The sequence below is a fragment of the Peromyscus leucopus genome, chromosome 1 (genome assembly GCF_004664715.2).
Source record: "Peromyscus leucopus breed LL Stock chromosome 1, UCI_PerLeu_2.1, whole genome shotgun sequence".
NCBI lineage: Eukaryota > Metazoa > Chordata > Mammalia > Rodentia > Cricetidae > Peromyscus > Peromyscus leucopus.
The window spans coordinates 51,837,357-51,863,632 of record NC_051063.1 but is presented as its reverse complement, the minus strand read 5'-3'; the positions used below and the strand labels follow the sequence as shown (position 1 = coordinate 51,863,632).

At 52.7% G+C, this 26,276-nt stretch overlaps 1 protein-coding gene across 4 annotated transcripts in view; it reads right to left on the bottom strand.

Moving 5' to 3' along the window:
• Window positions 1-1,092: 1,092 nt before the first annotated feature.
• Pax2 (paired box 2) overlaps window positions 1,093-26,276 on the bottom strand; it is an 82,227-nt gene continuing 57,043 nt past the window's right edge. Inside the window, exons 6-10 of one of the 4 annotated variants that reach the window (XM_037207242.1) lie at window positions 22,331-22,506; window positions 19,856-19,982; window positions 6,120-6,221; window positions 3,934-4,020; window positions 1,093-3,439 (exon numbers count right to left, since the gene is read on the bottom strand). In XM_037207242.1, coding sequence (XP_037063137.1) covers window positions 3,318-3,439; window positions 3,934-4,020; window positions 6,120-6,221; window positions 19,856-19,982; window positions 22,331-22,506 — 614 coding nt within the window. In that variant the 3' untranslated portion in view covers window positions 1,093-3,317. Of the gene's footprint in view, window positions 3,459-3,933; window positions 4,021-6,119; window positions 6,222-19,855; window positions 19,983-22,330; window positions 22,507-26,276 lie in introns of all 4 variants that reach the window. The other 3 variants (XM_028891169.2, XM_037207248.1, XM_037207250.1) reach the window with 3 other exon arrangements.

Below are 26,276 nucleotides of genomic sequence, written 5' to 3'. Positions count from 1 at the left end.
AAGTGGGCAGCCTGAGAAGGACGCTTAGCTATGGACACTTCTAGAGTTGAGAAGGAAATCTCTCCGGGTGGAGGACAGATGAAAGCCGGTGCCACATGTCTGTTGGCGGGAAGGAAAGCTGACAGGCTGCTGAAGAGATGGACAGGGGATATTTCCAAGTTTTTTCTGACACAGCAGGACAGCTGTGGACAATCAAGATATCCCTTCTCTAAGCAGGAACAGACAGACACAAGGACAGACACATAGATCCTTTCTTCTCACCTGAGCTCAAATGTGTTTGAAAAGACCAACATTACCTTCCTTCTTTGCTGCTAGATCTTCTCACAGAAGAACACAAATTCATTTATATGCAGGAAGGGACCGACCCACCCACCCACTCACATTGACCTTTGCCCAGGACACCCAAACCTTTCCTCTCTCAGTACACCCACACCCTAAACCTGCACCCGGACCCTAAACCTGAGCTACTAGTTTCAGGCACTTGACAGGTCTCAGGTGGGACTCTGCAACACCCAAGTAGCCCACGAAGGTCCGAAGGTCCGGCGAGCCAGCTCTTAGGGTCTAGAAATAAATGCTGAAAGGAGAAACTTGGGGCCAGGGTTTGAGGTCGCTGGTCTCTTAGGGGACACAGTATCAAATTGCAGGTGTGCCAATGAGCAGCTGAACCCCCTGGAGGAGCAGAGAGAAGATAGGACCACAGGCTACCCCCACCCATGGAGAGAGAGCCCCAGACATTGCTCATTTTGGGAACCTGCGTCCCCCGCCCTCCCCAGGTGGGGTCGCAGGACACCAGCAGTAAGACAAGGCTGACTCGGGAGAGAAGGGTGGTGTCAAAGTTACTCTAAGGTTCCAGGAGGCCAAAACTCCTTGGTCCACCGCCTGGGTGAGTGTGGGCGTGGGGGTGGGGTACTGAGGGACAAACTTCTCCAGGCCATCATCTGAGTTCAGCTGCAGTCCAGGGGTGTCTTGGCCAAGAATTTAGAAGAGGTCGCATTGGGAGTGAAGTTGGATCCTTGACAGAATTATTGAGGGTCCACCAGAGTGAAGACAGGCCTATCCCAGAGGCAGGGAGAGACAAACCTGGAGCCATGGGGAGTGACATACAAAATTTTATTATTATTATTATTTATTATTATTATTTATCATGTGCACAAAAAAAAGAAAGGAAAGAAGGAAAGAAGAAAAAAAAAAAAAGAATCAAAACGAACCGACACGTTGAAAGTGGCGGAGGAGACCAGAACAGTGGAAGACCTTTCGAAGGCTAGGCCAGGTCCTGGATCCCGCGCTCCTCGAGCGCAGCCAGCCCCACACAAGACCGGGATCGCGCCTGGCCTCGGAGCTGGGACCTAGGCACCCTCGCCAGCCGGCTCCAGCCACTGGACCCGGACCAGGTGCTGGCATTCCCCTTGAACTATTATTATTCTCTTTTCTCGCTTTCCTTTTCAAATAAAAAGGCTCGAAGGGAACAGAGATCTGGGCTAGGACTCCAAGCCTTTTTGGATTTGCTCAAGGATTTTTATTTATTTACTTATTTATTTATTTTTCACTTTTATTGACTTTGTTTCTGTTATTTCGAGTCGTCACGATCCACGCTTGAGAAGACATGCAGGAAGCGTCGCGGCTACCGGGAGAGCAACTACGGGGCGGGGCGGGGCAGGGCAGGGCGGCCTGGCCCGGGCGCGTTGGCAAGGCCACCGGGGGCTAGCCCGGAGGCTGCCTCTGCCACTTTTGATGTAGCCTTGGAGGCCTGGGGCAGGAGGGCCGGACCAGACAGAGACGAGTGAGGCAGAGAAAGAGACACAGAAGGGGAGAATAGCAGAGAAAGGGGAGATGACCAGGGAGAGATGCAGGGAGGTGAGAGCGGAAAACCACGGAATTACAGAGAACCAGCCAACAAAACAGAGGCGAGAGGCGTCCACGGGACCATGTTCGTCATTTTGCATAGAGATTTCTTTCATAATTTTTTTTTGTAACGTAAAAAATGCCCCCCTCCCCCAGGACGTGCTGTGCTTTAGTGGGCATGTAGCTGTGTCCCCCCCTCCCCCCCAGCGAGCGGCGACGCACACAGCGCGGACAGCAGGGTGTATCTACAGGCAGGGCGGGCGGGGGACAGGGGACAGGGACTCTACGGTACCCGGGGCGGGCGGGGCGGAGAGGGAGGGGATATGTACAGAGAGAGGTTCGCCTCCACACCACACACACCGTCTTTCTACAAAGCAGCCTTTTGGGGTTTCGTTTTGTTCATTTTTGCAAAGACCATAATATTAAATAAGTGTAGACCTTTTTTTTTGCGGCTATGTTCAGCCCCTGCCCAAGGGAAGGCTGAGGGTCGGGGGGGGGGTTGGGGAGGGGGCGGGCAGCCTCCGGTTTCCATCTCTGGGTCGTCAGTTCCCTCCTGGCTCCTAGCGCCGGCCCGTAGGTTGGGAGTTTGGGGGGGGGGATGTCGGGGGATGGGGTGGGGAGGCAGCAAGTTACTGTTGGGAAAGACGAGTGCTCGCCGCAGCAGTCGGAGGAAACTGTTCCCGCGGTGGCCCCGATGGGGCTGCGTGCTTGGGACCAGACACAAGGCGTCGTGGGCTGAGGACGCGCAGAAGGGGGAAGTGAGGGGCCAGCAGATGGACGAGGCGCTGAGGTAGGGGCCAGGCGGGGGCCGAGAGTGGAGTCACTGTAGGAGGAGATCCCAGGCCCTGGGGAACTAGGCAGTCCGGGTGGACGAGCTCAGTTGGCGTCTGCTCGCCTTGGGTACCAGCCTTGGAAAACTCCGACGTCCCAAACGCTGTCCCTCGAGTCCGATCCGATTCTCGCGTCCCGGTGCCACTGTCCGCGGCAGGACGCAGACGGAGGGCGGGGTCCGCCTGGCAGGCACAGGGGGGTGGGGCAGGGGTTTCCCCCGGGGTTCCGCCCGCGGCTCCTCCTTCGGCACAAAGTCCTTTCCTTAGTTTCCCCTGCTCAGCTTCTCCAGCGAAGCCTCCCGGTGCCCGGGGAGGGCGTCGGAAGCAGGCTGCCCCCGGGGTGGGCCACGCTGATTGTGTGTCACAGGAAGGTGTCGGGCGCGCGGGCCCGAGGCGGGCAGGCTTCCGGGCGGCGCGGTGGTCCAGGCAGACGGGGAGGGGCGGCGGGCGGGGCTGGCGGCGGGCCCGGGCCTGAGGGTCCCACGCACGGCTCCACCGGCCCGGTCAGGCCATCGACGGGATGACGCGAAGGGCTGCGGGGGGCAGGGGGAGTGTAGGGTGTCTCGAGGTGGAGGGGGGTGGGACAGGGACGGTGGCCGAGTGGCAGCGCGTCGCTTCGGTCCTCCCTCCCTCTGGGGTGGGCGGTCAGACTGGGACGATGTGGAGGCCGAAGCTGTCTGCCTGAAGCTTGATGTGGTCCCCGCGGTAACTAGTGGCGGTCATAGGCAGCGGCAGCAGCGGCAGGGGCGGAGCCCCGGGGGGCGGCACTATAATAATAAGGGGAACCTGGAAGTTAACACAGGAGAAGAATGGGCTGGGTGAGAGGACAAACAGGAGAACAAAAAAAGGAAAGAAAAGCAAAGAAAAGCCCTCCCCGGGTCCGGCAGGATCAGGACTGGAGGACTGTGGCTGAGCCCTGAGGCCAGATGCCCAGGAGTGCTGCATTCACAGGGCGGGAGAGGGACAGGACAGGTGACCCTTGGCGGCAAACAAGCCAAGGGGTCCGTAGGCCACCGCGGCCAAGAGCCTTCCAGTGACCGAGAGAGATGGGGGATGGAAGAGGCAGGAGGCGCAGGCGCCGTCGAGGGTCCCCCAGGCCCCAGCACTGCTGTAATGAGTCTGTCTCCCTGGCCCATCCCGGTACCCAGAGGTGGGGTGGTTCAGAGTGGGATCCATGTCCCAAAGCAGCCTGCGCGCCCAAGCTGGCAGGGGGCGGGCAGGCGAGCCGCTGAGCTGCGGGCCAGCCAGGTGGCGTACTCACTTAGTAAGGCGGGGTTGCTGAATCTCCAAGCCTCGTTGTAGGCGGTGTACTGGGGATGGCTGTATGGGTTGCCTGAGAACTCGCTCCCTGTGGGAGGGCGGGGAACTGGAATTAGACGTACTCAATGTGCCCAGCTGGCATCTTCTGCCCTCCCCACTAGTCCCAGTCTCAGGTGTTCCAAGCAGAGCAAGGGCCCGCGGGGGGGGGGGCAGGTCAGAGATGAGCAATCCACGCTCTCCGCGTGGGGACAGCCACCAAAGGCAAAGAAGTACCCATATCTCTGCACACCTAGGCATGGAGGGATCTGTGGGCACGTTTGTGTCTGGGCTCCCTGTGAAGCATTTCTGGCTACCCCGGAAGGGTTTGGACCGGTCTGGCTGTGCCCACTTAAGTGACTTGGGGGCCCGAGAGCTTTTATAGTGGACACTTGCTTTAGGAACTCCACAGGACGCCAGACGGCGAGGGTGGTGAAGGAAGGCCCTTGAGACACTTTGTCCCAGAAAGTCTTAAGAGCGGCATCTCAGCGCTGTGCCAAGACTAGGCAGGTGGTGGTGAGGATGGCGCTCTCCGGGGAAGTAGCCCCTCCCCTTTTTTCCCTCCTGAGGTCCAATGGGAGGGCCATGCAACTGAGGAAGGAGACTTGGAGGAATCCAGTGGACTGACCGCAGGCCCAGGGGCAGTGAGTAGTGGAGGGCACTGGGGGTTGGGAGCTGCCTCCCTCCCTCCAGGAGGAGAAAGGCCAGGCCTATGGGTTTCCCCCTCGCCCTTTCTCCTGTGTGATGACCCCAGACTGTTTACAGTGATCCCTAACCGCGGGTTAAGTAGAGGAGAAGGGGCCCCACTCCAAGAAGGAGCTGGGTGGGGGTGGGGGACGCAGCCACTGGAAAGCCTGTTTATTGACGAGGAGGGAAAGCATGCGTGCAGCAGGATAATGAGCTTCTGAGCTCAACTGTGACCAAGAGGAACTGAGCTATCTCCCTTCCCCATCGCTAATGAAACAAGTGTAATTTCCTCATCAGCACTAGATTCTGTTTAACGACTCCCCCCTTGCCACCATGAGCTCTCTGCGGCTCCCCTCATCCCCACCTCCCTGCAGACTCCCCACCCCCCACCTCCCCACTCTTTCCTCGCCCCCACCTCCCTAAGACCTCCTCCAGCCTCCACCTGCTCACTGATCTACCTCCAAGGCCTCGCCTTGCCCCTGCCAACGCTTCTACTTGCCTTCCCCAAAGCCTGACCAGGACTCCCTGTCCGTCTCACACCTCCAGCTCCCTTCTGGCCCTGATCTCTGCTCCCCTGTGGCAGTGTGGTTTTCTCAGTCCCACCTCGGCTTACTCAGGGCTGTTTCTTGATGGAGGAAGCCAATCACCTTTCCTACCCTCTCCTTCTCCCCCTACCCGTGAGGGCTGCACTTCAGGAACAGGGCAAACCAAAGACTCTAGAGGCAGAGGGTTGAAGGCCGGGAAAGTCTTGGTCATTTTAAGACAGAGGTTTGGGGAGATAAGAACTTCTACTCTCTTTGACTTTAAGCCACTCCCACTTGGGGTGGAGGGTGGAGCTAGGAGCTGCCAGGCTTTACATACAGCCTCAGTCTCCTTAATTCCAAACCCAAGTCCAATGCCTCTCAGCAAAAAGGTGCACTAGAGTCCCAAAGGAGCACGGAGGGCCTGTGTCCTCTGAAGAAGTGTTGAGGTGTTCTAGCTTGTTTCTTTCTGAAGCTAAGGCGTCCCTGCTTCCCTCCTGTCCTCCACTCCTCCTTCTGTCTCTGGATTGGGGTTGGTTCTTTACAGTGCTCCTCGCAACCCCCAAGCTTGGTGTGGACCAGTGTGGCTTTGTCTGAATGACTGCCATGCCCCTGAAAATGGTCTTTGGTTCCAAGTTTCCATGGAAACAAGGGCAGGCTCTTCCAAGCAGTGTCAGCTAGCTGGGGTGGGCTGCGGCACTGGGACATAGGTTTGGACGGATGGGTGCTGAGGAGGGGCCAGACCCTACAGCTGTGCACACAAGCGGGCACTTCTGCAAGCTTCCAAAGGGCCAGCTGTGGCTTCTCAGGAGAAGGAGGGCGGAAGGACAAGGGCCTGTGGGATCTCCCCCCACTCCCAGCCTCAGACTACAGACTGTTTAGCAGTGCACCCACAATTTAGTTACCCCCACCTGGATCAGCCATCTACAACATTGTCACCTACCAGGCACCATTCCTGCCAGGGTGGAGGTAGGGTAGCTTCCCTGGCCAGTGGGGGGCACATGAGGGGGGTAACCAGGTAGAGTGGTGCTCGCCATATCACGACCTGGAAAAACACAAAGGGGAGGAGTGAGGCCTGGAAGAGAGGGGCCTGCCTCAGCTCACACCCGGATGCTAGGGACAGGACATTCTCCACGAGGAAGATGTGCAGATGTGCATCTGAGCCTTCGGGTCCCCGAGTGGCTAAATATGGGTCCAAATGCCTAAATATGTGTCCACCATCAGCCTCGTGTGTGTGTGTGTGTGTGTGTGTGTGTGTGTGTGTGTGTGTGTACCTCTGTTTTATGTTGCTCATTGCATATCTGTGCATACATGTCTGCCTGCTTTAGTCTGTGTCTCTGTGATTCCCAACAGAGATGGAGCTGGGTGGAGATGGCCTGGGGCCCAGGCATCTGCTGTGGATTCCCCTGCCCTTCCTCACCAGACAGTGGCATTCTGCTCCTCATGCTCTGTCCAACCCTGAGGAGGCAAGGTGTGGCTGGAGGAAGTCATAGCACTATGGACACCTCCCCTAGTTCACTTTCTTTTCCTTAGTTGGGTCCTAGTCATGGTTAGGCCTGTGGGACTGACTTTCCATGGCTGTTCTGTAGCATCTTTCTTCCTTCACTGCTGTCCACTTGGTGAGGCCAGCTACTTCATTCCCCAGACATGTGTGCTTTCTCATCCCCACCTTGACACATCTAAGAGGGTCGTCCTTCTCTAAGGACACAGAGCTACTGCTCAGGCTTTTCCATTCCTGACTGCCTGCTGAACATCCTCATTAGCTGTCCCACGGCCACCTCAAACTCAATAGGATAAAGACAGATCCACCTTCTCCTCCATCAGTCTCCCAGCCCTTTTGAAGACTTACCTAGAGCTTCAGAGTTCTAGACCCAGCCTTCTTTCTCCACCCCTTCTGATACGCAATCCATTCTCTTTAGGCATTTCTATTATACTTGTAATTTAACCCCCAAGTTCCTGCCTTTGGCTCCTCCAGTGGTTTTTCTTTGCTTGTATTCCTGCCTCCGCATTCTCCCCTCTTACCAATCTAAATATGGCTGCTAGCCCTCCTGAACATTGCTTTCATGGTACCACGCCCTTATAAACACTGCCGTTGGTTCCCTGTAGGCTACAGTTTGGATGGAAACTTTCCAGACCCCAAGTCTCCCAGGTGCTCACCCCACTTGGCTTTCTCAGCTCTGACTCTCACTTCTGGTTGAGTTTGTTTTCATCTTGTGATGTAAAAGATGTGACCTTTGCTTCCTTCTTACTCATAGTTTTCTTCCAGCTCAAGCCTCAACATTTCCATCCTTCTACTCATCAAGGAAGTTTCTCTCAAGTTTCCATGACATCTGTGTGCCATGATTGACTATGTCATCATATTATTGCAAAACGCATTGCCAGTTGTGTTGTTTCATGCCAAACAGACCATAACTCACCCAAGGGCGGGACCTGCGTTCTGATCTACCCTGCACAGTTGAGAACACAGTACTCTCACTGAGTCCTTACTGATCAATTCTCAATCCCTCCATTGCATGCACAGCCGGTCCCTGGTGGATGCAATGGTTTTCTTATCGTTCCACGTGTGTTGATCTACTACAGAGAAGCAAAGCTAGGATGGAATCCTCCGTGGAACGTCAGTGGGAATGGGGCTGGAGAGGCAGCCCGTGGTTAAAGCACTGGCTACTCTCTGGAAGGACCCAGGTTCAACTCCAAGCCTCCACGTGACAAATCACAGCTGTCTGTAACTCCAGTCCCAGAGGACTGATGCCTACTTCTTGCCTCTTGGGGTACCAGGCATGTGGTACCCAGACATACATGGTGGCAAAACACCCATATACATAATAATAAATAAAAGTTTAAACATTTGAAAAATAAATTGAGGCAGCAGTGGAATTTTTACAAAGATTTTCAATGACAGATTCATCTCTGGTGACTCAGATTTACCATGCAACAGAATGATTTCCTTCTATACCTATTGAGTATAGCTAATGCCTTACACTTCCTGAAATTCACTAGACAAAGAACTAGCAAAGAAAAGGTCAGTTCTGAATCCCAGGCAGTAGAAGAATCTGCATCTGCTTTTTGTTTGTCTTATTTTGTTTTGTTTTGAGACAGTCTTACACCTAGCTCAGTCTTGCCTCAAACTTGTGATCCTCCTGCCTCAGACTCCTGAGTGCTGTGATTACAGATGTGTGCCACCACGACTTGATTGTGTTTGCTTCATTGTAGCTTTTCTTGTATTGACTTTTTTTTTTTTTCCAAGACAGGATTTCTTTGTGTAGCCTTGAGTATCCTGGAACTAGCTCTGTAAACCAGCCTGGCCTTGAACTCAGAGGTCTACCTGCCTCTGCCTCCGATTTAATCTGCTGGGATTAAAGGTGTGCACCACCAATGCCTGGCTCCTGTATGGACTTCTATTGCAAATTTAAAAAAGTACACATCTCCTGACCATTTCTCAGTGGAGAGGAGGTGCACAGTGAGAGAAAATACCTATCAGTTCCTAGAGAGAGAGGAGAGGAAGAATATGGCATTTATTTGTCAAAGAAGACCTAGGAAAAAGAAGGATTATGGGAGATGCAGAGGTTTTGAAGCTACAGAGATACAGAACTTGATTCCTCCAGGCCCTGTGATCTCAATATCCACAAAGCAGCCAGGAAGCAGAGTGTGCCTCCCTCCTTCTCTGCCCCTCCCTTCTTATCCCCTCTATTTTTTTTTTTTCATGCTGGGCATCATGACCCTTTGTTAAAACAGGAAAATTGAATTTGACCTTCACTGCCATCATTCTTAACAACTAGTTAATACAAATTCCCCATTGTGGAAGGTATTCACATAAAACAACAACAAACAGAAACAGACAAGACAAAGATGGGGTGGCTGTTCAGAACTCTCGCCAGACAACTTGGAGGCAATCCTCTCGCAAAATTTATTCCCACAGCTGTCTGGCCTGCAAAATGGCATGTTCAACTTCCAGCAGGTAGAAGACTTTGCCTACTGAGAACCGCTCTCTGAACGATTGATTGGAAGGCACATTTCCAAATTGTACTTCTTAAAAGAATCTATGGCCGGGCAGTGGTGGCACACACCTTTAATCCCAGCACTCGGGAGGCAGAGCCAGGCAGATCTCTGTGAGTTCGAGGCCAGCCTGGGCTACAGAGTGAGTTCTAGGAAAGACGCAAAGCTACACAGAGAAACCCTGTCTTGAAAAAACAAAAACAAAAACAAAACAAAACAAAAACATCTATATCTGTAGGTAGCAATTTGAAATTTGAAGAAGGTGGGAGCAGAGGCCCTCGGGGAGGAAAAAATCACTCAAGTTTTGTAGTGTTTGTCATACTCCTCTGCTCTGTTCTGTAGCGGTGTCACCATGGAGAGGCGCCTGCTCAGGACCTCTGAGTCAACAAGCTGCCAGCCACTGCATGCAAAGCACGCTCAATGACTTCATTAGTACACAGATGACACCTGAAGAGCGGGAAACATTGACCAAAGTCTTGCTAGAGCTATATATTCTCCTGGAACACCATTGTCAATAATGGAAAACACACAGTGCAGGCAGGAAGCTTTCAAATTACTAAAACCATCATACCATTTGCCCAGCAGCATTCTTGGAGCAAGCCTCCTTTGGGGAGGGAATATCAATGGGATATGGAAGACCTGACAGAGCGCTGGCTGCTGCAGTGTTAGGGAGAGATGGCCAGACAGCGGTGGGGACGACTCTGAGGCTGTAAGATGGCACAGCCGTCTCCTTTACACAAACAGGCCGAAGCACAGAAACCAGAGAAAAGCCTACCCGGCAGAGTGCATCAGTTATAAACTATGTGCCGTCGTCCCGAGGCAGACAGGAAGCAGTAAAGCATTTGCTTGCCCACTGACAAAGCCAGCAACATAAAAACAGCACCAGGAATCGAAGCGGATAAAAAGCCAACGTCACTACGAGAGAGCGGGCCTCTCATGCTGCCTGCTTGGTTTCTGTGTGACAAAGCCCTCAGAGGTGAGTCTCCTGGATGACCATGTCCTGGTCGGAAAGGTAAAAAGGTGGAGACACAGAGGCATAGTGACTCTCCTGGGATTACTCGCTTAGTAAATGATAGCACCAACATTGGAAGCCACGTCCATGCCACACTGCCTTTAATGACAACATGGACCCAGATACGTGTGCCCCCCCCAAGAGCCGAAGAAAAGGAAAAGAAGTTTTCCAACAAGCAAAACCTCATACCACCACATTACCATTAAGATGAAGGGGGGGGGGACACACACAAGGAATGAACAAGTGTATGGGAGGTCTGTAGTAAAACTCCATGGGGGTGGAGTCTTCATCTCCCTCGAGAGTTTTCTAACACAAAAGAGCCCCTCTGAGAAGCAGTAGTAGTGGAGAATCTTAAAGTCCCCAGAAGTGTTAGAAGCACTGTACTTGATGAGGATGTCTTCTCAGTTCAACCACAGGAGTCCCTGAAGACTCCAAAGCCAATTTTTGCAGCAGTCGCTCTGAATCAGACAGTGAGTGCACTTTCGTCAGGCATTCCTTAGCAAATGGGCCAGAGCAAAGCAACTGTTCTGGAGAATTCTAAGTGCAGCCTCTCTCCCAAGGACGGACAGAAGCAAAGTTTCAGGCTTCATGAAGAAGTGAGGAACTTTACGTCATCAGATCATGCGTGCTGCTTTGTTGGGTGCTGGGTCAGCAATCATTTGCGCCTGGTCTTTCTAGCATGCACTGAACAGCTACCATGTGCTAATCAGTCATCGCCTTCAATATCTTACATGTGTTTTCCCCTCCTTGAGTTCTCTTACCAACTCTACCAGTTGACCTATTTTCAATCCCTGGTTTTCAGATGAGAAACTGAAACATGGAGGAACTAGGGATTATGGCCAGGATTTCACAGCTAATCGACAGAAGAACCTGGACTACAGAAGTGATAGACCAAGGGATTGATACTGGGATGATATTCCCAAATATGACAGACCTAAAGACAGAGTAGCCTGGGCTCATGCTAAATGAATCTGTCCTGTAAGAGGACATCTTGGATTGTTTGTTTGGTTTGGCTTTCTCGAGACAGGGTTTCCCTGTATATCCCTGGCTGTCCTGGAACTAGCTCTATAGACCAGGCTGGCCTTGAACTCAGAGCGATCTGCCTGCCCAGCTCAAGACTATTTGTTTCTTGTGTGTTTCAGCTTGCCTCATTTTGTGCAGTGGCAGGTTTTAGGTCGGGGTTCATTGATTCCATAGGGTATCACAGATGTGTTTTAAGGGATCCATATAAAGCTATACCTCAGTGTTATTACACTTCTTTCTGAGTAGAAGGTACATTTTGAAAATTGTACTCTCAAAAGTATTCATAACTCCAAAATGAATAAACTACACATATAAACAAACAAACAAACAAACAAACAATGGAACCTCTGATTTGTTTGCAACTACTTGAATAGCATGAATGAAACCACTTCAGAAACAGCACAATGTGAAGCATCAGGCGTATCTCAAGTCCAGGCCGATGTCAGCATTCAGAAGACCAAGGGAACACTAAGAAGAAGAAGCTGCCCAGGAACTGCTGCTGGTGAGGCTTTGGCAATGAGGCTCATTCGACCCAGATTTACACAGCAGAGGTTGCACCCAAACCGTTTAGAGATGCTTTTCCTGGGCATCTTCCTCTGCAGAGGAGCATTTCTGATATCCGTTTGACACCGTGGAGGACCCTGAGGCCAGAAAGCGTAACTCTTGTTTTACTGTCCCACCCCCACGTTTGTCTGCCTCTCCTCAGGTGGCAAAAGGGAGGCGTTAGATTTCCTCAAGGCTGGCGCTCTGTGTTTACGTCTCACACCAACATAACACATGCAAGAATATAGTCACCGATGTTTCCATTGCTGCCTAAATATATCGTATCCTTGCATTTCCATGTTATATGTAATATATTAAAACAGTGATCCCTGTAAGCGATGCTTTCAAGAGAGCGTGAAACAGCGTTCTATGTATTTCATCTTGGTTTTCATTTCTAAGATTCCCAGACTTTCACAAGGTTTGCCTTCTAGAACAGAGGAGCCTGTGGAAGGACCCCACCTAGGACAGACACTGTTGTTGGCCCTAAGCTCGCCTGCCTGCTCCGGGTTCCAGCAGAGGGGGCTGTGCTCACAGCTCAGGGGGGCTGTTCTTCTAGCTGAGCGGCGTGCCCACTGACAGCTGGACCTTCGGTCCCCGGGGTGCCCTAGGCCGAGATGCTAGATCTGCACTGGCTCAGTGAGGTCTGCCCCTTGACCGCCAAACACCTGGACACAACTAGCCAGGCTATTTCCACCTTCTCCCCTCCCACAAAGCCCTCATAGGGCTGTGCAGTGCAGCACGGTGTGTGTGTGTGTGTGTGCGCGTGTGTGTGTGTGTGTGTGTGTGTGTGTGTGTGTGTGTGTGTGTAGGGGGTTTCCTCTAACTCAGCTGGCGTGGCTGGAACTTCTGGCTCGACCTGAGAAAAGCTAAGAAGACTCGCACTTTCAAAGGGCAGGAAAGAAACTCGGCTCGTTTACAGAGGTAGAAACTGCAGTTTGGGAAGAGAAGATCTCCAGGCTCCTCACGGTTTGCTTCCCTGAGATGCCTTCTCTGACTCCATGAGCAAATGAAGAGCAGAGCTGAGCAGGGACTGGTACCCAGGGGAATGGGCAAGGGCCTCACCCATGGGCTCAGTGCATGAGAGACCCTCATGCTGGGTGGGCAGAGGTTAAGCCTGTTTGCACAGTCTCCTGATACGCCGACCGGTCTCCCAGTTCCTCTCTGGCTTTATTTTGTTCTCTGAGAGCACTGAGTTGTCAACCCTAATCCTTCTGAAAGCACAGCGTTTTTCAGGCGCTCTGTGTAAGTGAAACTCTAATCCCAAAGAAAACCGGCACTTAAGCTGCCAGGCATTAGCCTGTTCTTGGAGCGACCACTGGATTTCCTCCTCCCTGCCAGGCAGTCCAGCCGCCACCCCCACCCCCTACCCCCGCCACCCCCCCCCCCCACCCCCGGAGGAGAGCAGAGGATTCCAAACTGAAGGCAGCAAAGCCTCACTGAAGTGACAATAGCCTCAGGGCTACCTCACAAAGCTCGGGGTTAAAGAAGCATTGGCTTATTTGTCCTGGGGCGACAGCTAAGGAGGGTCTTCCTGTCACCTTGTGGGTATCTGGTTCTCCGAGAAACAGGTTTCAAGTCTTGCCTTGGTGGCTTTAAGGCCGCTAAGACATTTCTGAGCCATACCTATGACATTCCTTAGAGCACCACCATTCAGAATTCCTGGGCATTCAGGAAAGACTGTATTAGCAGCCCTCTCCTTAGGCAGCCTCTTCTTAGGAAGTGCCCAAGAGCAGAGTAAACAAGCTAAGTGTTGGGGGACCCACCCCTCTTTAGGCCACCCTAAGCGTCTTCAAACAACATCTGGTAGCTGAGAAGTTCTTTCCACCTCCCTCACTGTGAGAACAGGGTGCTGCCCTCGTCAGCCTGAGTTAGGTACTGTACACACTTAAAGACCACAGATTTTTGTGAAAATGTTTTGATTTCATTCCGACAGGCCTGTCTCTCTTATCGCTGAGTTAGAGGGAGCATATGATGAGGAAAAGCGTGGTCTGTTTGACATGCCCAGCATCTTGGGTGTGTTTCATGGATAGAAGAGATAAAGGGAAGAAGTGGTAGAAACTCCGATGATGTGGACCAAATTCTGGCTTAGCTTAGAAGGCCACGGAAGAAGTTTGCCAAGATGCCCAAACCCTTGTCATCTTGCTCAAGATTCCCTGTGTGGCCTCACTGTCAGGCTGTGTGCTTCTGCCCAGGCCCCTTCTGGGGAGGCTAACCCAGCATTCCTGGGATGGCTGGTAGGAAAAGACATGGGTGTACGTTACAACAGTTAGCTTGGATTCCCACTAAACTGGCCTGCCTGTCAGCCTCGGAGTGGATTAAAGTCTCTTCCTCTTAACATCTCTCCCCTCCAAATGAGGTAGACTGCGTGAAAGAGAAAAGAAGAGTCCCAGGCAGTGCCTCCCTGAGGTGCAGGCCCAGGGCCCCTGCATATCTGTCAATGTCTCATTGCTATGGAAATGCCTCCATAATTAAATCACAGTGAGGTCTGGGGCTTGAGGTCCTTGGGGATGTAGCTAGAGGCCTCAGAGATAGCTAGAGGAGGCCTCACCCCTTTGCCTCGCTCGGCCTTCTCAGCCTAAGTAGAGGTGTAGAGGAGAAGCCCTCTGGGTTGGCTTGGTGGCCACAGGAATGGGCTCTCCGAATCTCCACATGTCTGGAGTTGCCCTCACCCTCTTCTTTCAAGGTTGGAGGGAACCTCTAGTGTCTGTGCCCTAAATTCCTCCAGCTAATCAGGGCCTTTGAGGCGACAGACAAGAGCAGAAGACTCCCAGCCTCCTTCAGCAGCATTTCTGAGCTTTTATTGCCTTCTCCTACCTGAGGGGCTGGCCAAGGGCTATGTGTTTATTTTATGGGGGAAATGTGCTTGCATTGGAAAGAGGTTGTTAACTACAGGAAAGGGGAGGTCCCTGGAGGTGGACACTTGGAGTAGAGGAGGAGGTTTCCCAGGGTCCATACCTCTGTCTGCCAAAGGGCCACTTTGCTATCCCTTGGAGATTCAGGCACCATGTGCAAGCTGCTGCATTGGCACCCTGCATCTGAGCTTGTGCCAGCATTGTCTCCTCTGGCCCCTAGGACTGGGGTCAACTCTGTTCTTTAGCTCCAAACCTGGGGTCTCTAACCTCCTCACTTCTGTTCAAAGTCAACAGTTTCTACCTCCTCTGCTGTCTTGGGCACTCCTCTCTTGGGTAGCATGCACAGATCCTTCCTGGACCAGAGTGACGGCTTCCTTCAAAGCTGTAGTCTCCAGGCAGCCAGGAAAGTTTCCCCGAGATCTTGAATAAAACTACCTCCTCTCCACCAGGGCTGGGAAGACAGCACAGTCTAACCTTCCCTTGCAACATACGGAGGGAAGGAGGACGCTGTCCGGGGGTCTAAAACCTCTCATAGTCAGTATTATCCAAAAGAAGAGCAAGACTCTCTGCCGAGAAGACTAAAGAAAAGACTAAAGGCTAAAGAAAAAGCTAGTCTTTCTCTTCAATCTTTTCCTTCATCGATCTTCACTTTGGGGTAGTCCATGACGGCTACCTCTTGGGGATGTTAACTGTCCTCTGCGTCACTTCTGCTCACTTTCCCTATGATGATGCTTCATAGTCACATGAAGTGTAGAAATATTTTTATGGTGAGCTCATCATCTTCTATGGTAGGCTTTAACGTTTGTTTGTTTTTTCTCAGTGGGAGTCCTTTGCATCTTAGATCATGGGCTGTCTCTACAGGGAAGGTCTCACACAGTTCCTGCTGGCACTGAACTATTGTCCCCTACAAAATTCTGTGTAAGTTCTTGGCTTGGGGTTCCTGCAACTACTTATGGCATGAACTTGGACTTAGGTCTATGTATGGGCTTTCATGTCCCCATTTCTCATGACACGTGCCTCTCTTTCTTTCCCTGGCTCATGAGGAAGAAAGAGCCTATAGCTCTCCAGCTCCTGGACAGTGTTGTCCTTGTCCTGTCTCTATTTCTCTTGGGTCCAAGATCACACCTTCTGTCTGGTGCCTTATACCTCAACATCCCTGCGCCAGGGTTTACCTCTCTATGAAAGCCACAGTGTCTCGTGTCCTGCTTTGACTCTGACTTGCCTCTGTTTCTGGCTCCGGAGCGAGGTGTGGCTGTGTATTAACTCCTCTGCTGTTATATTTTATCCAGCTCTGTTTTGCTGAGCTTAGTCCTGCCTTGTTCCGAGTATCGTGCCTCTCATACCTTTGCTGCCCTGAGGGTGGGAGCTGCATCTACCTGCCCAAGGTGTGCCCAGGGTTTGGGAGTGATGCCCGCTAGAGGCCAGCGAAGCCCGCCCTGTGCAGCTGCTCTGGGACTGTGCGGCACCAACTCCCTTCAGCCTCGTCTCAGCCCACATAGACCCAGGAAGGAAACTGGCTCTGCTGTAGAACAGAGTTTTGCCCAAGTCAAGGCACTCTGGAATGCTCCAAAGCAGCCTAGTGACTGTGAGGATCCTAGAACTTGTTTTCATCTTCTCCTCTCAGATTAACATCACTTTCAGGGTCTCCACAGACTCCCCTACTGCTGCAGCCTGGGCCAGGGCCAGAGAGGAAGCCGTGGGGAAGAGGGGCCCTTGTGGCTACTGGTGATGGGAAACTTAGGAAGCAAATGATAGATAGAGCACGTGACTGTAGCAGCGGCCTCTCTGTGGAGTCCCAGATCAGAGGGACGGTGGAATACTTAAAGGTTAAAGGCTATTCCCCTGTGGGGTCCTTTGAAGACGCTCCAAGCAACCACCTAAGGAAGCCTGGGCCAGAGTGCCCCAGCCCGTTCTCCCATCTAGTGGGCCCCATTTTCCTTATCACTTAGTTGAGACTCGGCTCTGTTCCAGACCGGCAGCCTAAAGCAGTGGGCTGGAGCAGAGATGCCGCCGAGCTCGGGCAGCCCCGCGGCAGAGGGGAGAGTGGGTGATAAATTTAAATAACCAGCTTGACTTGGCAGCTTGCTGAGTTGTGATGCAGCGAAATTAAAATCTCGGCAGAACTTGCAAACGCCACCCTCCACCCTCGGTGTCTTGCCTTGGTTCCCGGCTGGAAGCTGGGTGGGGAGGCTATCGGGCTGAGTCCTAGCCTGTGGCAGCCACCCTTGCCTGTGATGTGATTAGCTGTGTCCTGGACCACTGGCTCTCACTCTCCCCTCCACACAATAGTCCAGGCTCCTGTCTCCTCTCAGTCCTGACCTTGTGGAACAGCTGTATCAAGTGGCTGGTGAAGTTTGAAATCAGCCTCCAGTGCCAGGCGGTGGCAGGAATATAAATAAGGTCTGGCTTCTCAGGTTGGGCCAAGGCCTTCCCAGGCAGCTTCCTTAAGACCACTTCTTAGGGTTTGCCTCTTCTCAGGGAGAAGAGTGAGCTGGGCACCTGGGGACTTGTGGAATCCCTTGGCACATCCAAGGCTATTAGCATAGCCTGACCTTGCAGCTCCCTGATTCAGCACCCACGAGGCCACGATCACCTACCTACTACCAGGCTCCCTTTTCCTCCACCAAAGCCCTTACTATTCTCAAATGAAACAAGCTTTTAAAGAATGTTTGTGAGCCGGACACAGTGGCTTATTCTTTTTAATCGAACCAACCCAGGTAGTTGGACTGTTGTGAGTTAGAGGCCAGCCTGGGCTACATAGTGAGACTCTATGGGGTGGAGGATTTTTGAGAGGAATTTCTGCAAATAGACCGCGTCTCCCTCACCTCCCGAGCATGCTCGGAGCCCAGTTCTCACAGAGGTCAACATCTCCCTAGAACTCACTCCAAGTCCGTTGGTTCTGCCTGTCCTTGCCACACTGCTCATTGCTACCTACCAAGTCCTGGCCCGGCGTGTTAAACCTGTCCCCAAGATGGCCCATGGAGTCTCTGGGCGATACCTGTTTCTCACCTTGACAGTACCTCCAGCAAATTCTGTTTGTCCCCATAATAAACACATCATGAATCATTCATCTTTAATAGATTATGCAAATTAGGAGGACATAAAATCAACAAAGATCAATAGCTGCAGCCGTTTAATTGCCAGCAAAAACATTTTAAGAATGAGCATAATCTGCAGCCCTTTCTCGAGTAATGGCACTATTAATCCAAACAGTGGGTCTGGGTCTAAGTGTGCAAAAATCATTCCCTGCCCCCACCCACCCCTCCCCTCCCCCACCCCTCTCCACACTTCTCTCTTTTTTGGTAATTTCCAGTTTCTGAGCGAGTTTCCCCGTCATTACCACTGGTGAACAGCTCCGAATGTTAATGGTTCTGCTTTTGTTACTCCTCGCTTGATTGAAATGTCGCATACAGATTGAGATGTTAGTGCTAACTTGCCACCTGGGAATGTCAAGCTGAGTCTGAAATGAACTTTTCTCACACTTGGATCCAGATGGATCAGCTGAAGATGTTCCCAGGCTGAGCTGGGACCGTTCCAGGGCCATAGGGGGGGAGGCTGGTGGGGGCTCCTCAAGGTGGAGGCCTTTTTCTACATTAGCCCCCCAGTGTCTCCTGCAGCAGGAGTCCTGCCCGGAAGAGCCACGTGTCCATCCCCAGGAAGTTCCTGCCTTCTGGATGGCGGCACTGACTAGGGAGAAAAAAGTCCTTTACGCTCTTTCAGCACTTTTGAGGACTAACCACTACGTCGGAAAGTTGGCTTGACTTGGGTCAGAAGATCACAGAGCAACTCTGTGCAGCATCAGAGAACTCATGTCCAGGCCCTGTGAGCTAAGCCAGATGTTCTCAACCTGTGGGTCGTGACCCCCAGGGGGGTCACATATCAGATGTCCTGCATATCAGATATTTACATGATTCATAACAATAATAAAATTACAGTTATGAAGTAGCAACAAAATACTTTTATGGTTGGGCGTCAGCACAGCATAAGGAACTGTAGGTAGTAAAGGGTCACAAGCATTAGGAAGGCATTGGGAAGGTTGAGGATCACTGATCTAAGCTGTGTCCTGAGTCAGCTGGCGCAGCTCAGGACATCACTCCCCGAAGCCTAGGCAGCCCAGGAGCACTTGCTTTGGAGGCCTCCCCGAAGACTACAACTCTGTTTTTGCTGGCCATATAGCTTCAGGAGAGCATGGGAGAGGTAGGGCTCTCTGGAGCCCCCTGGAGGAGGGGCTTTGAGCCCACCTCAGCCTGAGCTGTGTTCCTATCCACAGCAAGTCACCAAGTCACCAACACAACCGGTCACCACAGAGCCCTGGCCTATGGCAGGTCCTATGCCCGCTCCCTGTTTGTGCCACTGGATGTGATGCTGGCTGCCTGCAGCCTACTGTCCTGTCCCCAGGCAGATTCAGCTCACTCGCAGGTAACGCCTCAGCGTCTCCCAATCCCCACCGAGACCCTTCTCAATCATCCCGTCTCCCAAGGTACAAACGGCACATTGGCTTTAGTGCCTCCAGAATAATTAGGTGAATTTTAATAACACCTCAATGTGTGTCTCTCTTACTGGAGCACTCTCCTGGCCCGGAAACCCTGCCATGGCACCAGGGACCTTCTGAAGCTGGCATCTGAGGCATCATCTACTAGCCCTCCCCTGCATGGCCACCCCAGTGCCTCTGCAGCCCTCATCCCTGGAAGGCTGGGCCAGGGCACCTCTGCCCTGTATTTGACCTCCCCTGGCCTTGGACCCCAACTTTCCTCTCAGTGGCTTTCTCCAGGAAGTAGGAGAAAGGCTGCAACAACTGTGTTCCGCTCTGCAGGGCTGCTGCTACAGCCTCAGGTCCCAGGCCGCAGCTCCTCAAGCTGCCTGGAGAGAGGAAAGCAAGCCCCTCAGCACCCTTGGGAACAGAGACGCGTGAAGGCTACAGGCTGGGACCTCTGAGCCACTTTCCTCGGCCGGCCTGTTTGCCCTGACATTCTTCTGCATATGTCCAAAGCCTGGGAAGTCCAGACAACTTGGGGAGAGAGAGCAGGCAGCGGGCCTCTGGGTCCCCCTTTTCCAGGCTGAAGCCCAGAACCCTGACCACAGTGTTTCATGCCTACGTCTACACACATCTGTTCACGAAGGCTCTCTCTCTCTCTTCGCCTCCCTCACTCTGCAGATACCATGGCAGGGGGCCCACTTGTCACACCGGGCCCCAGATGGCGCAGACCGAGGCACCCCACTGAAAGCAGCGCCCCACCCTCCCGGAAGCCCCCTTACCGGTCACGACGGGGTACGTCTGTGTGCCTGACACATTGCTGCCCAGCTCAGGGTTGGTGGATGCAGATAGACCTGACTTGACTTCATCAAGCCCAGGGGTCAGGGCCGGGAGTGAGTACTCATTCCCCTGGGAGAAGAGAGAAAAGTGACAGCTCTCTATTGATGCGTCCACATGGAAAGATGCAGCAGGCAGATGGAGAGGAGGACCCCGGAGCCCGCCCAGATGGGGCGGAAAGGGATGGCTGGGTGGGGCCGGAGAGTTTGGTGAGAGAGGGCGTGGACCTGCCGCGGTGAGTGGAGGTATAGTCTACACACTGGGGGTGGACTTCCCAACACCCCTGGAACTGCTTCCTCACCTCTGGCCTAAGAAGCCCCAGGAGGAAGTGTCACAGTAGGGATCCCCTCACTGAGAAGTGTGGGGTGCTCAGGTTCCTCTGAGCAGGAGGAGCCTTGGGGAGCAGAGGTGGACCCTCCCTGACACATGGCTGAGGTAGCTGTTGGGGGAAGTGCCTAGCGGCCTCCGGCCTGGCACTGCTCGGTTGCCTGATGGGGTATGGGCGCCCCTTTTTAAAAAACAAACAAAGACAGCCCCATGGGCCCCTTGCTCTCTGCCTGTGCACTGGGGTATGAAATTGGGGAGGGGGAGAGTCCACATGGCTAACAGAAGGGTGGGAGGGGGCAGCCATTGAGTCTGAAAGGGTGTCCTGCCCGAAACACTTGGGTAATTGCCTTTTTATTGCAACCACTACCAAGCCAGACCCCGGAGCTGGGCAGACCAGGAGCCCGCACAAGGCAGGAAAAGTTGCTCTGATTAATATTACGTTAAATTAAAACTGATTTTCTGCTCTTTCGGGTCCGTTTTTTTTTCCCCTTCCGCTTCCTGGCCCCCCCAGAGGACCCCCTCCCCTCCCTGGCTGGACGGGATTGCCTCGTCATTTCCAATTCCTTCTCGTATTGATCTTCCTGTAGAAATCAGTTTTGTAATTAGCTGCAAATTAGGCCTTCTACTGGGGGTGAAGCTGCCCCCTGATTTATCACCAGAGTAATTCGCTGTGATCGGAGAGAAATTAAAATGAACTCAATTAGGCTTCGGATTTGCTTTATGGGCCCTGCTCCGAGTTTCAGGGGGAAAAATGACTGTGCTGGTGTTTAATAGTCTAATGAAAGTAAATAAAGGTTATTCATTGTAATACAGCCGGGGACTTGGGGAGGGCGCACTGAGCCGCCCGCCTCGGCCAGCTCCTCCTTTGTTGGTTTATGGCTCAGGGCACCTTAAAAAGACTTTTGATTTTTGTTTTATGAAGACAAACAGCTTATGGGATAAAAGGACGGGCGGGCGGGCGGGGAGAAAGTAGAGAGACTAGGAGCTTTTGGAGTCTTAGAGTGCAACTGTGCTGTGTGGAGCCTGAGAGGCTGTGCCAGTGTACGAGTGTGTGCATGTGTGTGAGCACACAAGTGTAAGTGTATGCACAGCAGGCTGGGCTGCGGTTGAAGGCCTGACCTAGGCCATATATGTAGGCTGGTTGTGTGTGTGTGTAGGGGCTATACTAGTGTGTGGGTGGAGACATGTGCTAGAGGGTTGTTGAGCTAGAGGGTGACCTGGGAAGCGTGTGCATTTATGGGCTTTGCAGGACTCCTGGGTACATAGTGAGTACTGTGTGGGGTGGGAAGAGCAGCTAAATTATAGTGGGAAATGGGAAGTCTATTTTTAATTTTTAAAATTGAAAAACTTACTGTGTGGGGAGTAGGTCATGCCATGGCGCACATGTGGAAGTCAGAGGACAGCTGTGTGGAGTCAGTTCTTCCCTCCCCGCTTTATGTGGGGTCTGGGGACCAAATGCAGGCTGGCAGGCTTGTAGCGTGGGGTGGTGAGTGCCATTACCCTCTGAGCCATCCTGCTAGCCCTGAAATGTGAGGTCTCTGGGGATCTGTTTCTGGGTGGTGTGTTTTGCTGATGGCACCTGTGTGCCAGCCTATGTCGTGTGCTCTGTGCTTGTCTGTGTCTATAAGCATTGTGGGACAGCTATCAGCCTGCCTGGGTTCCCAGCGGATCAGGGAGAAGGCACAGGTGGGTTCCCCTCCGACACGGGACAAGAGGATCTTCACAGACCTTCTGTAGGACCTCGTGGGGGCAGGGCAAGGGTCACAGCAAGAGGACATTTCTGTCTTTCTCGTACCAGGATCCCAGAATGCAGAGCTAGGGTGGGAAAACTGAGGGACGGCACATTGCCCTTCATGAGGCATTGGAAACTGAATAGAGATAATATTTATCCTCTCACCAGATCTTGTCGTTTCCCGTGACTACATACTGACTTTATTTTTCTTCACTCTGCCTTAACATAGGTCTGTGCTGTCGTGTTTACTGCACACATGGTAGCCGTATGACCACGTGCGGGGCTGGGTGGTTGGTGTGAGAGGGACCTTGCTCTGCCCAGTTCCTCTCTGCTCCGGGTAGACAGGAAGCTCCCCTCTCACCTGTTCTGATTTGATGTGCTCTGATGCCTGGAAGACATCAGGATAGGAAGGACGCTCGAAGACCCGATCCAAAGCTTCCAACTGCTGCTGGGTGAAGGTGTCTGCTCGCAGGTGCTTCCGCAAACTGTCCACACCACTCTGGGAGTCTCCGTTAGGGACCGAGCCCTCGGACACATCTGGGGAACACATAAACACTTCAGGCATGAGCACCAGGCCAGCAGAAGCAAGGAAGGATGCAGTGGGTGAAGGGCTGTGTGCTTGGCTCTGGACCCTGGGCCCCTGGGACCCTGCTAAGGTCTCTTCCTTCCGGTCCATAAGCTAGAGGAGGCTGGAGGCCTGGGCCTAGAGGCCTAGGAGGGCAGCACCTCCACAGAGACCTGGCTGAGGAAGCCAGAGCCCTGAAAGAAGGGAGGTCATAGCTGGGTGGGCAAGAGGTGGGGCCAGGGGGTCCCATGAAGCTGTCTCCAAGGCTTTCTTTTCCCAGCACCTCCACCCATCCCCCAGCCTGCGTCGTCTGGGGGAGAGGCTGGGTTCTCAGACAGGCATTACTGTGGAGAATTGAACTGGGTTCAGATAAATTTCAGTTCCACGGATTCTAGGGGCTGAAAATCAACAAATCAGGCTGGGTAAAGTAATGAACTACTCCCGAGGAGGAGGGGCCCTGGAAGCAAAGCTCGGGGACACTGGCTGAGAGGAGTCATGTGCCATTTGGGGACCCCGAGTTGACTCCAGAGAGCAGCAAACTGTTGTGACCTGGCCACCATTCTCCTGGGGGGGGGGGGCTCTGGCTCAGGCCTCAGTAAGAGCCGCTCCCTGGACACCTGGCTGGCTATTCCGTCAGGTTTCCACAGGAGTCAAGACTTGCTTGCTCTATGGAAAAGGGCTGGGAGGTGACCACTAGAGTCTGCTTCTGGCCACAAGGCAGTCCCGACTCCAAGTGAGGTTCCACCTCGGCTGCTTATTGCCCTGTCTGTCCCTGCTTCCAGTGTTTGGTCACTTGGAGCTTTTAGAGCATGCTGAGGACAAAGAGCCCGTCCAACAGCCACTTTGATCCCCCACCTAGCGACTCTCCTGGCCTTCCAGCCCCAGCCCGCCATTCCTTAGCTTTCCTCAGCCCGTGACAAGCTGGGAAGCCTTGGGCCTGGGTCAGCCTGTGCTTTAGGGCCTAGGGTGTTCCTCTGGGACTGTTATATATATCAGTTTATAGGTGATTATATGATATGATATAATCAATATTGCATTATATACAGTAACATCGTACAGTATCATTTGGGAGACCATAGAAAGTATTACATATTGATTAACCTCAATCTACAGCCGTCCTCCCATACTGGCCTCCCAGATGGAGCAAAAGGCACTGTTTTCCAAAAGGACCTCCCATCCTCCCACCATACTGTTCAGGAGCAAAGAAAGTGTATGTGTGTGGGGGGACAGCGAGGGAGAGGTAAAAAGAGAAAATATATATATATATAGAGAGAGAGAGAAGGGAAGAGAACAAGAGAAAGAGAGAGGAAAGACACTCAGAGAGAGACACTAAGATGAGCCTGAGGTGGGCAGAGGCAGCCTTGGTGGCATTCCTAGGTTCCTGTGGATGTAAGACCTGGTAGTTGTATTTTTTTCTGAATGGTTCTGGAACCATGTGTGACCCTGTAGGGGGACTGGAATACAGTATGCTTTTTTCCCCTTTGTGTGAGTGTTCTCTGTGCATATACATGTGCAGGTAAACATCTGCGTGAATAAGGGTCTCGGTGAGTTTGAAGGACAGCACGAATCTTTTTTGAAAGAACACATCACACAAGGAATGTGGGCCCATGTCCCCTTTCTCCCGAGAGCATGCCTCTTTCCAGGATGCACACCTCCACGGCCTGCCACTGTGCATGCCCACGGTGCCCAACTGTCTCTGCTTGTAGCCCTCCTGCCTTCCGGGGGAAGCCCTGCTGCTGGGGCCGAGTGAGAGCAGCGTCATGGGACGTTGTATTTATTGCTTCTACAGAAAGCGCCCTGGGAGTAGAAGGTACATTCGTCTGTGAGCATGCATTCAAATACGTGTGTGAGTGTGAGCACACACATGTGGCAAGATCCATTTCATGCCTCTCTGTGGATTTGTGTGCATGCCTGTGTGTGGCTTGCCTCACCCTGTGACCGAGGTGTGTGTGTGTGTGTGTGTGTGTGTGTGTGTGTGTGTGTGTGTGTAGGAGCTGAACTAAAGCTTTGTCCTCAGGTCACTGGCTGGAGGAGTCTCTTTGCCTTCATTTATTCAGGGGCCCTTCAGATCTTGACAAATCTGTCACTCTAAATTTGCGAGAGATTATGGTGCTCTCTCCCCAGCCCGCAGAGAGGTGATATATGATATCTGCTGCCCCTATTGATTGCCTGATCTGGTGGCAGAGGCCGGCGAAATGAACTTGAAATGAACATCATGCCTCAACTCATTGTGCGTATAATACACTACTTAATCCCACATTTTTCAGCCGCTATGGAATTCAATTGATCAATCATGTTCCACTGATAGTACTGTTTTAGGGGTTATTGCTGCTCCCTCCACTCCCTGACCTTTTTATTTATTTATTTTTTTGTACACACTGGCCCCGGTGGTGAGACAGGTTACAGAAGCAGCGACGACGGGAAGCAGGGGTGGGGGGCTGGAGGGGAAGGAAAGAGGAAGCCAGCTCCTGGAAGAGGAGGCACGGGAGGTGGGGGCAGAGGAAGGAGAGGGGGAAAGTAGGGGATTGGCAGAATGAAAGTGTGAGCGGCTGGCACAGGAGGACAGAGCTCAAACTCTGACCTTAGGCTGGGGGAGTCTGGGGGGGGGGCGCGGTCTCCAAGTGGGAAGAAAGGCCATGAGGAAGCATCTGCATCTGGAAAGGTGGGGTTTTGATGAGCAGTGAAGTATGGTAGGGGAAATCATGGTGGTGGTGGTGGTATGTGTGTGTGTATGTGTGTGTGTGTGTGTGTGTGTGTGTGTGTGTGTGTGTGTGTGTGTGTGAGAGAGAGAGAGAGAGAGAGAGAGAGAGAGAGAGAGAGAGAGAGAGCGCTACAGGGCGGGGAGAAGACAGTGAGTGTAACTGCTGGTGGGGAGACAGGGAGACATCTCCCTCCAACTCAGCCACAGGCCTGGGCTGTCCCTGGCATGCTCTATGAAAGGGACGGTGCCCTTCCTTTGGGAATGAAGGAAGTGGGGAGGAGCCAAGGCAGAGAGAGGGCAGACCGAGCAGGGAAAGGAAGTGGGAGGGACCGTGGGCCAGGAAGGTGCCAGGAGGAGATGCTTCTGCAAGGAGAAAGCAGAGGAGCAGGACAAGGGCAGGAAGAGGGGGAGGGAAACGGAAGAGACCTTCTACACCAGAAACTGGGAGTGCTGGACAAGACGCCTGGCAGAGGATGGAACCTGGTGTCACAGCTGAGTGTCCAGCTTTGGGGAGCAGTCTGGAGGGGGTGATGGGAGACTAGGAAGAGGAGGAAAGGGAGAGTAGAAAGAGAGAGAAAGCGTCAAAGGAACGTGTGGGAAAGTGGAGTAAAATAAAGCGGTTGGCAGTGTTCGTCACTGGAGTGACCCCCAGAGGCGATGGAGAGAGCACTCAGGCAGTCTGGGAAGAGGCCATTGCGAGGACCGGTCAGAGCTTGAAGGGCTATCTGGCAAAGCTGTGCAACTACTGGCAGAGTCAGAATTGAGTCCTGGCCTTCGCGTGAGAGGGAAGGAGCACGTGAGTGTAGTTAGCATCGATTGCAAGGACAATTCCCCGCCCAAGAAGCTAGGTTCTGGGTTCCTGTGGGCAGGGACCATGCATTTCTGTAACTCTCTCCTAGGCATGACACTTATCAGGTACTCATTATGGGAATGAATGAATGAGTGAGTGAGTGAGTGAGTGAGTGAGTGAGTGAGTGAGTGAGTGAATGAGACTCTCCCTCGTGGTATTCAGAATGAGACCCCTGGCAGAAATTTTCTAGA